Here is a 14,630-nt window from a genome sequence, read left to right as displayed (position 1 = left end):
TAAATCGTCTGCCTAAAATTTCTGATTATTAGACATATTTTTAAGGAATAGGGGTGACGTGTCTGTGCCTGCATGTCTGAGTGTGTGCACACAGGCACGGAGCATGCACTAAATTAGAACAGAGATGAGCACCTGAGACCTCAGACAGGTCAGTCTCAGACCTCTGTCACACTTCTGTGTGGCAGACTTGGGGGTCATTCTTCATCCAAAGGACATGCCTCTTCCACCATAACAGGCTATCACCCTTGAAAACTAGAATCTCACATTTGTCAAAACAGATTTTGTGTGTGCTAGGATTATTAGTAACGTAGCATTTTAACGAAGTTAAAATTAGTAAATTAGTAAATTAGTAACGTAGCATTTTCTCAATCAATTTGGATTGATGAGGTAAAGCTCCATCTATCCTCCCCCTGTCCTTATTACCCCCTAATCCTTTCGTTCTTGAGAAAGGCAATTAGTATTTCAATACCTCCAATATGACAGTGAAATATAAAGTTTTTCTGCAAGAATGCCCATATCTTACTCCTTTATTTACCTTCTTAGCCTAAAAAGAGATTATGGTTTATTTCAGATGCAGTAAAAGCAAAGCTAAACTAGATAGAATGACTTTTTCAGCCCACATAGCTGCTTTGGGTAATATTGCTATACACCCTAACCTATGTAACACACTCGTGCTTTGTTATGTGTTTTAATTTTATCAATGACGTAGTAAGCCTGAAGTGAAGCTCTTGACCAGATAGGGGCAGAAATCTCTATAAGGACCAAAGCATTAATTTAGAATGAACTTCTCAGCCACCGATTGTCCAAAAAAATGAATTGCCATATGTGGGAGTAGAATGACTTGATATAAATGAGTTGCTGTCTCTCTGATAGTGATTTGGCCAATGGAGTGTGTGCTTAAAGAAGTCCTTGATACTCTACATATGGTCGAGAAAAGCTCGCATTTGAGTGAGCACCTATTTGTTATATATTTTTTTAACTTCTCAGACTTTCCATCATTCTTTTCATTTCTGTCTTTAGGGCCCAAATATTAACAGAATGCAGCATGCCTCCTGGTTTTGAACAGATGCTTTCAGATTCACTTCTGAAATCATAGCAGTCTTATGATGATGAAATAATTGGCCTCCATCTACTTTAGAATTCAAACTTTGCTAAAGGGAAATTTTCAAAAATAAATCTCTATGCTTTCCTAAGATCGCAGGTACAACTTCATTAGCAAGAAACGCCATACTTGTAAGATGAATGACATTTTAAGCCACAGTTGCCTCAGCCATGCAATTTCTGATATTTTTGAAAGCTATCGATAACACATTGGAGAACTTTCATGAAGTTTGAAGGCGGTTTGCAGTTTAAAATAATGCAATTTCAAATTCTTCCAGTTATCGTTGAAATGATTTTGGAAAGGCTGTACCTACAGCCAATCTGTAGGTAATTTTAATTCCAGTTGGTTAACTTAAATATCTTGCTGTCTTAATTAGTGCTCCTTTTAAATAAGAGCACTTAATTAAATTTAAAGTCAGCTAAAGAAAGCTTACACTAACCAGTTTCACAATATTCTCCATAGCCAGACCTAGATCTCAGCTTCAGCAGTGATTGGCAGGGAAGGCAATGTGCTCTAACGCCATTAATAACTTGAGGCTGCAGACCCTTAGCTAGAAAGGTTCTTGGTCCATCCAACACCCATTTGCATTCTCAGATGGAGACCCGTTGGGGAATTCTAGCCCCTGTCCTCCGCATCTCTTCAATGCTGGGCAATGCACTTGCCCTGCTGAACTCCATTCTCTGTGTTTTTGTTTGTATTGGTTTTGGTTTTGATTTTTAACTGAGGACTAAAATCAAGAATTAGTCTGAAATCAAGAGATGTCATTATCAATCTTTAATAGTAGTGCCCCTGAAGAGTTTTCCCATCCATAGGTGGTGATTACCTGCCATTCATTCATTCATTCATTTATTTAAAAAAAACCTCTATTTTTATTTATTTATTTGAGAGTGAGAAGAGAGTGCAAGGAGGAAAGGAGAGGGACAAGCAGATTCTGTGCTGAGCAGGAAGCCTGAGAGTGGAGCTGGATCCCAGGATCCTGAGGTCATGACCTGAGTCAAAATCAAGAGTCCTATGCTTACGTGACTGAGCCAGCCAGGCGCCCCAGTGATTACCTTTTAAATTAACATGAAGCTCAGGAAGTTTCCCTTTAAATCAGTGACTAGTTTCTGTGACGTGGTTTGCTTTAGAGCGTTTGGAGATTGAATAATAACTTACAAACCTAGGTCTTTAATTCTTACTGTTAATTATGGCTTCAGTTCATGATATTTGGGCCATATATTCAAATACTAATCTTGGGAAAAGTAGCTGGGCATATAATGATTTATGTATTGTTTTTCTATCAACAATGGAAATTCCTCTGATTTTCCGTGAAGAATGTCAGCAAGTACCAAGGATCAAGTGAGGACTTTAAAGTCCTCCCCAGTTGAGTTTGCTTCTAGTTCAAATACTTACTGATGTGAGATGTGGGAATCAGATACTTAACCTTGGGAATCTGTTTCCCCCCTTGAAAAGCTGTGATGATGATTTCAAATCCAAAGAATATTAAAAAAAAACTAACATTTATTGAGTGCTCGCCATGAACCACCAGTATTATATAATTTATTCTTAATAGTAATTCTAGGTGAAAGCTACTATTATTACCTCCATTTTACAGGTGAAGGAAAGGAGGCACAAAAGCCTAAATAGCCAGCAAATGGTTGATCCTGGATTTACAACCAGGCAGTGTTCCAAACCAGCCTGCCTCTAAAATGGAAAGTTTAAATGCTTGATGATCTTTCCGTTTTCCCCAACCAAGGTCTGACATTGAGGCTGAAGAGAATTGGCAGGAGATAGAGAAGAATACCTGGAGGGGTTGTTCTTTTCTCAAATCAGCGTTTAATAGGCTCCTTAAAATTGGCAGACTTGTATATCACTGACAAAATGTCTACTTTCCTGTAACATCAAAGAGTAATTGTCATTTTTGTGTGTGTGTGAATATAAGTTGATACAGGCAGGAAACAACCCACACAGTTTTCCGCCTTTTCTCTTGTGAAGTTAATTGATTTCTGCTAGTTCAAATTTTATGTCTAAAATCAAGTTTCCAATAAGAAAGCATGTATACTTTCTCTAAAGTGAATGCAGAGACCAGGCTCTACCCAGGGATTGAAGCAAACATTTGAACAGGTTTCTATCCTTCACGCATTTCTCTCTATAAATTATGTCAAATGCATCTCTGCAGATATGGCAGGTATACGGCCTGTAGTCATAAAAATGGCCAAAATGCACGTGTAGGATATCAACTATGTGTGCTTGCTCATTTTTCTCCTTCCTGGTATCACTCGCGTTTTATTTGGGTTGAGACTGGGAAACAGGAATGTTAAATGATTTACGTAAAGTACATCTATGCAAATACTAAGCAGAGAAGTGAAACTTGAAACTCAACACTGTGAGTCATTATGATAAACAAGAGGAAGACATGTGCTTAGAGACCGTGTATTGGCTGGGCGATCTGTGTGCGTAATCAATACCCTGACAATGAAGACAGAGTAGGAATGGAGAACAGTGCAGTGAAGCAAGGATGACACCTTCCATTCATGAGTAAATGACCAGAAAATCAACCAATGAAGACTAAGGCTAGTACAATCCCCTCCGTGGAAGAGTTTTCAGGTTGTTTTTGTGTTATTTTGTTTTGTTTTTCTTTTTTTTTTTTTTTTTTAAGATTTTATTTATTTATTTGACAGAGATAGAGACAGCCAGTGAGAGAGGGAACACAAGCAGGGGGAGTGGGAGAGGAAGAAGCAGGCTCATAGCAGAGGAGCCTGATGTGGGGCTCGATCCCACAACGCCGGGATCACGCCCTGAGCTGAAGGCAGACGCTTAACCGCTGTGCCACCCAGGCACCCCTGTTTTGTTTTTCTAACAAAAGGAAGAGGGGAGATGGAAGAATAATCTGGAAATGTAGGGAGGCTGTTGGTCACAAGTGAGAGTTCTTTAATTTTCACTCAAAGTCACTAATAGGATTAGCACTAGTGTAGTCGTTATTCAAGAAATGGGTTCAAAGAAATCAACTGGCATAACGTATTATAAGAGAGGAGATGGGAATGGTCTGAAGTTAGCAGTGGGATTTCTGTGGGAACATCAGCACGTGATGGACTATTTTACAAGTCTCTTCCTTTGGGTCGTTCACATCCAGGCTGGGTGATGTGTTGACCACTTCTTTACCACACCAGACAAAGCAAGTATTGAAATCCCGCTGACAATCATACATGTTGTATTTTCTCATCTTTGCCAGTATTCTCTTCTCTTTCGCCCAACAATTACTCTTTAAAACTTTTCACTAAAACTGGGCTTTTTCTCAGGGATAATAAAGAAGAGGTAAGATGAATAGAAGGGAGAGCTTGTTATTTTAGATAGAGCTGAACAAGTAAGATGGGGGGGTAGGGGTGGCGAGGGCCAAGCTGGAAGGATATAAAAAGTAGAAAAGGAGATGCTTGCATTTGAAACTACACAAGGGGCCCTATCCCTGGAGACGGTCAGGGCCCTGGTTTGTGATTCTCCCTGAGGCTCACCAGCAGAGAGATACTGGGCTCAGTCTCCAAGCTCTTCCCCCTACTTCATTGCCAGCCTGAGCTTTCTTATCCACGGTTACCCTAACACAGTCTCCCTTCAACCTCTTACCTGCCCTGCCTTGCTTTGGACATTGTCTCCTCAACTGTGTCCTTCCCTATTGCCTTTTAAATTTGGAAATAAACAATGCAAACATCATGATCAAGAACTTACTCGTTTCAGAGGTGACAGCTCCTTCACCAGAGTAGATAAATACAAAATTTAAGACTAATCTTTTTTTCAAGGTAAAATGTCTTAGCTCTTGCAGACTGAGTGTGTTCTATGGTTGTTTCACTGTTGATAATAATTCTCCCATTTTCTTTACATAACTATTTGTCAACCTTGGCTGTATTTTCTGTTGTGAGTCTGCTCCCTGCTCCTACGCCGTTCAGCTGTAGAATCAAAACTTACCTGGAAAAACACCAGGGAATATTGGAATTTTTAATATGATCACTGTGATAGGATGTTTCTAAGGGATAAAGAAATTCATAGAACAGGAACTGAATGAATTGAATGGAGATTTGAAAGCAATGCAGAATAGGAAAAGAAATAGAATATTAACCTAGTGAAGATTTGTGCTTTTTAAAAAATATTTATCATTAGATTATACACATATTTTCAAGATTTTATAAATTCTGTCATGCTATCTTAGATGAAAAAAGACCTTTTTATTATATGGATTTCTGTTTTGCTTATACCTGTATCCTTCAAAAAGCAAACATCTTAAAAAAATGAACAGAAACAGTCTCAAAATCCTCCCAAGACTAACCAAAACCAAAATAAACATACCATGATATTTCTTCAAAAAGTGCTTGTTACACTGTCAGAAATCCTGCCAAACTCCATCCATGCAATAGATGTGCATCTTGACATTTTTTTTTTTTTTTTGCTTTGCTTTATGTCTTCAATATCGTCATGAATTCAGTCCACTGCATTGGCATTACCTACTGGCCCATTCGGTCTTCACATTTGGATGGGTCTGAACTTATCAAGGTGACATATGTGTGATTTTTAAATGGGAATTTTAATGTGTCATTCTTAAAACCCAGCAACCAATTAGCAGAGACACTGCCTCCTTAACAAAGGAGCAGGACTGGCTATGCAGCCAGTCACACAGCCTCTGGCGGGTTTCCTAGCCTGGCTTGGGCTGCTCCAGCAGCAGCAGCATTGCCTATCTGCAGCACGCAGGGATGAAGGCAGCATTGAAGGCCCTTGCGGGGCTGTCTTCCAGATACCCCATGAGGCCCGAGCACTTCAGAGTGGGCTCACACCCACAGAAAATCAGTTTAAGGCTAGAAAAATGTCAAACATCTTTCCATAGTTTCCCTACCACACACAAATGGAATAATGCATTGTAAGTAACGAAGAACCCCTTAAAAAGCAAAGCAAAACAAAACAAAACAAAAAAGCACTTTCCCTTAAAAGCAGGCATCTCCCTAGGATACCATTTTCATATTAAATGAAGATGCAAAGAGGAAAAGAGTAAAGTGTGCTTCAGATCTCCCACATACGTTGGAAATAAAACCTCCAAAAAAGTGAATACGCGTCGTAGCCCACACCCAGCCCATAACTCATCGTTTATGGGGAAATGAAGATTGAAGCACTGTGGTTCTGGTAATTCTGAATAAAGGCACACTAACGGCAGTAGGGCAGCTCTTGGAGAGCAGGAATTTTTTTTTTTTTCATCACAAATGTGCTTTGGTCCTAAGTATTTTCTGACTTCCTACCATTACAGGCCGAGTGATATGCCTGCTTTATTTCAAGTGCGATAAATAAATAAATAAATAAATAAATAAATAAATAAAGTTATGAAAATATGTGGCTGCTCAAACAAACTCTTTCAATAGCCCGTTGGGTGTCTGGGGCATCCATATATCAGGAGTCTTTGTTCTTAGTCAACGAGGAAAATTGCCAGATAGACTCCAGAGTGCCAGGCTTAAGAAGGTGCAAAAGAGAGCCTGCCCGATTACCTGGCTTCCAATTTGGCTCCAAATGAAAGCCAGTAAAATTACCTCTCTGCCCTTCAGTTGCTGCTCCCACTGCAATAGACCTTATCTAATGCTTTATTACACCCAAAAAACAAAGCTTATTCTAAAGACAGAATTCACAGCTCTCGTCTCTGGCAGAACGGTCTCTTTGAATTCTTTTGTCAATTTCATAGATTTCTAACAACCAGAGGATTGTTTTTTAAATCTGATTTTTATGCCGGCAGCACAATTTCCTCCTCTGTAAGTAGGACAGATTCATCCCACAAGCGACAATGGATGCTTCCCTGCTTAACTCGAGCATGACAGATTAAGCTTCCAGCGGACCAGTCAGTGCCACCTCTCCGCTTACAGAGACAGGCGTGGGGGCATCGGCCACATTTGTTCCTTGACCTGCCAGCTGATGAGCTGATGCTGTGTGAGGTGGCCAAGCAGCCCTGATTGAGCGAGCTTTGTGAAGACTCGACAGGAGACTGGCAGGGCTGAGGTGACATGCCTCATCGCGGGTGCTTCCAGGCACATTCCTGGCCTCCAAACGGCACCTGCCTCTGGAAAGTTGCCTTGTACGATGCCTTTCCAGAGAGCAGGCGCTTTGCACATGTTTGTGACTATAAAAGAGAAAAACGAGGAGGGAAAAATATGAGTTTAGAGGAAATGCACAGAGACCTTGCATGTAGACATAGATGCCTTTCAGATCTTAGCAGATCTAAAATAAATGCTGTTATTTCTGGCCAAGCAGTTAGGCGATGCTGACTTGAAGAATAGCTACATTAAAAAAAAAGAGAGAGAGAGAGAGAGAAATTAGCAAGTGAACAAACTAATAAAACGCGAAGAAGATAAACAGTAGCCAAAATCTGATTAAGATTTGATCACTTACATCAGAAAATGATTTTTTATTAGCAAAATGACCCTTAAAATATGCTTCCAAAAGGGCATTTGCAGCCTTTTGGAGACTAGTGCATTGCATCAAGAAAGGACCTGCATATACCTGCATGCAGAATTATAATCTGAAGATAACTATTACTCACGTTGCTACGAGGGCCATCGTAAAATGCTATTCAATTTGCTCATTAGGTATTCCATCTAAAACTATAAAAAAGCAAAGCTGTGCTGGGTTTTCTGCGCATAAATAGACTCAGATCCATCTGCCAGTGTTAGAAGACTGAAACAAAGCGAAAGCATGAATGTACTGTTCTCACATTTGTGTAATTGATGGCTATTTTGCTTGTTGAAATCTTTCACAACCACATGCGTATGTTTGTCATTTATCCCCTTTTCTCAGGTGCAAAGAAGGCTACCAAGGAGTCCGTTGTGATCAATTTCTGCCGAAAACTGATTCCATCTTATCGGATCCAAGTAGGTCAAGCATTTTTCTTCTTTCTCTAACGCAATATGTAAGCAGTGCTTACTCTGAGCAACGGTTGCTAGCTCAGCTGAAGCCTGTATTTCGGTCGTTTGTCTCTGAATGCTGCCAAGGGCGGAAGCTGGTGACAGGCGTTAACGTTCAAAGCTCTCGCTCAGAACTAACTTGGTCTAAGTCTAGGTCTGCTCTTCTCCCGAGATGGGACCTGGTCTCCAGATTCAGCTCCGCCGCTGACCTACACTGGAAACTCCAGCAAACCCTGCTCCCTTAGCTTTCAGGCTCCCACCGCCACCGATTACGAAAGCCAGGAAATAGAAACAGAACAGAGCTCATTATTGATCTAACAGAATGTATGGAAACTACAGTTTCATATTGTTTCTTACCCTTTGCTTGGAACTGTGTTAATTTTAAACCTATTAACCTTTACCGTACTTGCTAAAGCAAGAAAATAGGCATATAAAATTACATAAGAAGTTCTCAAACTGTAAAAACCCCATTTTTAGCAACACTATTTGCATATCACTGATTCTTGGACTGTTGGCAAATTCTTTTTTTCATTCATGAAAGAAGACAATTTGCCACTAAGAAATATTGCTAGCCCTTAGTTTGTTGTTTCTATATGAAGTAAAAGGTAAGATTTGATACTGATCTGACCAATTCTATTCAAATGTGAATTTTTTTGCCATATTTGTAAATAATCTTCTCCTACAATTGAATCACCACTATGGAAAAGAGATTTTTATGGAACCAGCAGTTTAGTTCAGTGAGGATCATGAAAGGCATTTCCAAATCACCAAGACAATGTTATGGTTTTCTGAATACCAAACACGCATAAGACAAACTTCAACAAAATATTGTGTGTTGACGACAGAACTTGTCCTGCTGTGAGTGAGGACACCGCCGTATAATGAACTTGTCTAACCATCTTTCAACATCTTCTCAAAATGCATATTTTCATCCCCCTCATCCTCCTCCCAACACGGGCACCGAATTTCCACCTACATTTCCTTAGGAAGTGCAAAGTCTTTTAAAAAGGAAAAGTTCTGTTTAATTTCATTTAATTGTGTTTATCTTGGCAAGACGAGCTACGATACAATCTTAACTACCCATTTCCTTGAAATGTTACTCTCCTTGAGAAAAGTGAAGGTTTCCTAAAATTTAGCAAGCAAGCTAGTCATGAATTATCTCTTTCTCTGAATTGCAAGACACTAGTGTCTAGGAATTACCCTGATGGGGGACAGTTACTAGAGTGTGTTATATTTGTTTCATCTTGAGATTTTGCCACTCACTAAGCAGATGTCTCAAACGTATGGTTGTGTTGGACACATGGATTTGGAATATTACGAAGTCCGTGGATGAATGGGTTTGCTAATTTGTTTCTTCTTGTTTCTTCTTCTTCTTCTTCTTCTTCTTCTTCTTCTTCTTCTTCTTCTTCTTCTTCTTCTTCTTCTTCTTTTTTTTATTTTGGCTGATGTACCTAGTTTCCCTCTGATTTCCCCTCTTCTTTCTTCCTCTTCTCTTTACTTCCCTTCTGTTCTCCTCTTTCCTTTCTTCTAGTTTTTCACTATTTCTTCCCTTTAGGCTTCTTCCTTCCCTTCCCCCCCCTTCCTTTCTTCCTTCTTTCGCTCCTTCCTTTTACTTGTTATATATAGCCATGGGATATCTATCAATAGGATAGAGGGCAAGGCATGGGGGCAAGGCTTGCATATGGTATGAAATAGATGAAATAATCTCTCTTTAGACAATCTAATCAAGCCCTTGCCATCCACTTAGATATCATAGTCCATCTCTGCAAAACTGAGGATGAGGCCCACCATTAGGACTGTGCTCCTCAAAGAAAACTAATCTCATAATCACAGTCATTCTCCTGAAAACCTAGGTCTTATATGCATAAAAATATTTAGTGCAGCAGTATTTCTAATGGTGAAAAAATGGACACGTGCTGAAAACCAACAGCAAAACTATGCTTAAGTAAAACATCATATGGTATATCTATAATGTTCTATTAAATTACCATTAAAATGATACCTGTAAGAAATATTCCTACTAGATGAAACAGCAACATAGAAAATTATTTTCGTATAAAATTGCAGTAGGAACATCCCTTGGTCCAATGGTAGAAAAATAAATAAATAAAACCTATCCTGAAATGCTGAAAGGGAACTTTTAGTATTTGGGTTGTGGAAGTATATGGATTTTTCCCCCCTTTTTCCCCTTTCCTGTAAAATGGCATAAGATTATGAGAGTCAGAGCTCCAGAAATCCTTGAAATAAAAACTAAAAAATAAAGCATTGAGAAACCCAATGGCTGAGTCCCCGAGACAGAGCTTAAATGGGAAAAGCAGGGGTGCCTGGGTGGCTTAGTTGAAGCCTGTGTTCAGCTCAGGTCACCATCCCAGGGTCCTGGGATGGAGCCCCCCATTCCTGCTCAGCAGGGAGTCTGCTTCTCCCTCTCCCTCCACTGCTCCCCCTGCTTGTGTTCTTTCTCTTTCTGTCAAATAAATAAATAAAATCTTCAAAAAAATAACAAAATATAATACATGGGAAAAACATGATAGCACCATTTGTGCATGTGTGCGTCCATTTATTTATGCAGTCCTGAATTCACCACACCGTATTTTCTGAGGATCCACCAAGGACCATCTAACTGGTCAGATTCTGTTAGTACAAAGGGACACACAGAGGTTAGGCTCTGAGGGCCCCGCCGTCTAGTGAGGGAGAAAACACATGGACACATAAGCATGGGCATGATTCTGATGGAAGCACTCCCACCTCTGTGACCTTGGCGGATTCACTTGGCCCCTGAGCCTCAGGCTTTTCACCCAGAGAATGGCACCAGTGATTGTTAGAGGCACCTGTCACCCAGCCCGACGAGAGGTCAGTGCCGGACGAACATTAGCCCACCGCCGTGACTCATCAGTATAATCACACTAAGACGTGTTTAGAGCCCACTTGTGCCCGGCCCCATGCCAAGCGGCCTTACCTGGATTATCTCATAACAGCCTCACAGTCACAGTCCAGCAGAGTTCTTGGCAACTGCTCACGTTTTATAGATGAGGAAATGAGGCCTTAGAGATGTTAAATAAACTCGCTCAAGGTCACGCAGCTAGTTAATGCTGGAGTCTAACTTCTGATCCAAATGACTCCAGGGCCTGAGCCTTCGACAGCTGGGCTCTTCCCTCCCCCCACCCCTCCTTCCTCCCATTATTTCCACTATGACATTTATCACTCTCAATTTCATTGACTGAAACTCAATGACCTGCAGCAAACATTATTCTAAGGAACAATATTTGCACAATTTTCATATCTTAATGCAGCAACTTGAGCTTCCATAGAGATTTAAATCCCTAATGAAATTTTCTTGTCAAAATTCTTGCTGAAGGATCGTTTAATTTGCTGCACATGATACCCTCAAATGACTCTGTGCTCAGGAAATAAGCTTCCCTCCAACAACCGCCATCTTTTTCCTCCTCTCTCCCCTTTCTTCTCTCCATTCTTCCTTCCTCCCTCTCTCCCCATTTGCCAAATCCCTGCTCTATTTTAGTGAAATCCCAATTAACAGCGGGTTAGAAGCCTCTGCCGGTCTCTTCTCCCCAGGCAAGGCAGAGTTGATCGGAAATGTGTATCTCTCCAGTTAATTAAAATAAATAAATAAATAAAACCTCATATTACATGCATTTGGGGAAATAATGCCAGCATGTCACTATGAGAGGGCTCAATGGCTGCTATGACCAGAGTCTACAACATGCCCCAGGGTAGGTCCTTAGACATGCTATTACAAAAACTCATTTTTTACCTGCAAAGAACCTGTGGTTAACCCCACTCAGGAAGACCTGTATACATACACGGATCAGACTTATAGAGTGTCTTGACGTCAAGTTTTGAAAAAAATACCTTCTGCATATAACTGTCAGGTGAATCGAACCTTCGTACGGATGCAGTGCACAGAAGCGACATTCCGATCACAAGGATGAATAGTAAGCATGGGTTCAGAAGGAAGATGGGAAGAGGATCAAACTTTGGTCAGGATCCAGAGGCATGACTGACTGTGGAGGACCCGCCTCCCGCTGCTGCCAGCCAGCCCTGCTCATGGATAGCAGCAGGCAACTTCTGGGAAGCCCCACCATCTTCTAGACAATTTCTAATTTAATTGCTTCAGAACCAGTCCCCTTTCCCACCTATACGCTCCTATCCGGTTTTCTCTTCCTAACCTCCTGCATCCACCCAGTCGGGTGCCGTCTTCAGCCTTGAAGCAGAGCCAGATGGAACTGAAGAATCATAAGCTGGTCAAGGATTCAGGCGGACATTTTTCTGGGTCTCCTCTCTGAGGAGCATATGCCAACCTGAGTTATCACCAAGATCCTCATGTCATTGTTGGCCAGTGGAAGCCTGAGAGCTGCTCCAGAGAATGGATTCAGAACAGAATCAAAGACTGATGTGGGTGGAGAAGATGCCCATCCACGGTGAGGCTCCTCCTGGGGCTGAAGGTAGCCATTCCCAAACGTAGCTGCAACTCCTCTCTTCTTCATCGCCTAACACCCAGGGTCCCCGTGGCTGCCTGCGGGTGACAAGTGTGCAAAGTCATCTAGTCTCCACCGAGGGAGGATAGAAGAGCACTTTTGGATCCAGTCCATATGAACTGTTCAAAGAAGAATTTCCATGATTTACAGATCTAATAAAAATTCAGCAGTTCTTGAATAGGGCAGCATCCAATCTAGCAGGTAAAAAAGATCTGATGTGAGTGATTTTTATAGACCAAAAAAATAGGAAATTACACTGGGTGTTTGCTGATTGGTTAAAGCAGGGTTACTTTCCTTATACGCAGCAAAGAGAAATCTTGGAGCCAGGTCAGGTAACTTGTGCTGAGCAAGTAAGCACGGATTGGTTGACCTTGGCCTTCCTTTTCTGGGAGAGCACAGCACAGAAACGGTTCAGTTTTGATTTGCTATTGTGGGGCTTAGCATAAGCAATTCCATTTAGGCCGAATCTAGTTATTACAGTAGTGATTTACATTCACACTTTCGTTTCTTCGGGTCTTAGAAACCAGGCTCTGCTCTTAGAGTGCCCTCTGAGATGCCAGGAGCCTGGTCTGGCCATGGTTCAGAGGAATGCTAGCAGCAAAACTGGTGTGGGTTTAGACTTCCCATCCCACCAGACTGGGTTTATGTGACCTCCAACTTCCCAGGAATAATCACTTCGGGAACCCAAAAAATAAATTTGCAATAGCATGTGGTTCTGGCCTTAGAGGAAGTGCTGGCAGTGAGCCAGTCCACACAGCCCAATTCATAATGGTTTGTAGGGACAATGAATTCATCAGGTTGGAGACAGTCCTCCCCTGTGTACCAGGAAGCCCATTGGGTCATCACTCACCCATGCTCAAACCATTCAGCTCAGGGCAGAGTGATGCTCCTTTGCTGTGCAGGACACAGTGAGGAAGAAGGAAACTTGAGAGCTTCCTCAGATTACCAGTGGGGCGCCCGGGAGCCCAGGCAGGTGTTGGCAAAGCAGACGCAAGAGGTTTCCTTGAAGAGTATCAGTTGGGACTTTCCCAAAGAGACTCATGCTCTGCATTCTTGCGTTTCTGCATTTCATGTAACATAGAAAAAAGCTTTCTGGATGTCAGCAGTTAGATGGAGGAGTGCAACAAAAGGGGCTCTGGATTAGGAATTAAAGGGTCTTGGTTCTAATCCCATGGCCACAGGCCTTGGGAAAATCATAGTGTCATTAGGTCTCAGTTTCTTTACTGGTAGAAGGATCCTGGTTAAAAGGAGAAAATGACCCTCAGTACAGAGCAGGCTGTCCCTGCAAGCCGCTCAGAAGTCAGGCGCATGGCTGATGTAATACATCCTTTTGTTTGTTCACTTATTTATTCCCCAAATAATTAGGCACATCGAAGTGCACCATGCTATGGGTTCAAATAATAATTAAGGATCCTACCATCAGTAAGTCATAGTCTCGTAAACTGCGTTTATTTAAATTGAATTGTAGGCTGCAAAGGATGTCATGTTCACAAGAGAGAGAAATGATTTTTCACTCATTCAAAATCTTACTGATAGTTTGAGATGGGGTAAGTTGCCTGACCTTGATGGGTTCTGGTTTTCTTCTTTATAAAATAAGATATAAATAGTCTCTAACACATATAGTTATTGTTAGAATGAAATGAAATAATTCATTCAGAGAACTTTGTGCTTGGCACATAAAGAGAGCTCAATAAATGTTATCTATTTTTATCATTATGATTGTATTTTAACTATTACTATTGCCTTTATAACTACACAGTGTATAAGGCACTGAGACAGGTACTGCCAGGGATTAAAAAACATGAGGCATATTACCTGACCTCCAATATTTTCAATTGCATAGAGGCAAGAACAAAATATATAAACAAGTACAAACACACACGCACACATAAAAGACGAGACAGCTTAAGGAAATATAAAAATAGGTGGGCAATAAAAGTTCACGTAAAGTGAAGGGGAGAGATTTGGGTTGCTCATGAAAGACTTATCTAGGAGGGAGTATTATAATGAGCTTTTCACATGGGGTGCTGTGGTTTCGTACACAGGCTACCCACTGCCCAACTTTATAAGGATCATTCACACTAGAATGGGAAGGACTTGAGGAAGTTGTAGAGCGTAGACCTGGGAAGGAAATTT

General features: G+C 41.1%; 1 protein-coding gene across 8 annotated transcripts in view; it reads left to right on the top strand.

Annotated features, from left to right (window-relative positions):
• NRG3 (neuregulin 3) overlaps positions 1-14,630 on the top strand; it is a 1,004,506-nt gene that overhangs the window by 773,335 nt on the left and 216,541 nt on the right. For all 8 annotated transcript variants that reach the window (XM_087862978.1, XM_087862977.1, XM_087862976.1 and 5 more), the window contains exon 3: positions 7,895-7,968. In XM_087862978.1, the coding sequence (XP_087719104.1) occupies positions 7,895-7,968 (74 nt within the window). The remainder of the gene's footprint in view (positions 1-7,894; positions 7,969-14,630) is intronic.

Source organism: Ursus americanus, chromosome 6 (genome assembly GCF_024610735.1).
Source record: "Ursus americanus isolate L20-20 chromosome 6, mUrsAme1.1.p, whole genome shotgun sequence".
Lineage (NCBI taxonomy): Eukaryota > Metazoa > Chordata > Mammalia > Carnivora > Ursidae > Ursus > Ursus americanus.
The sequence above is the reverse complement of the archived record's forward strand: the minus strand, read 5'-3'. Positions and strand labels throughout refer to the sequence as shown.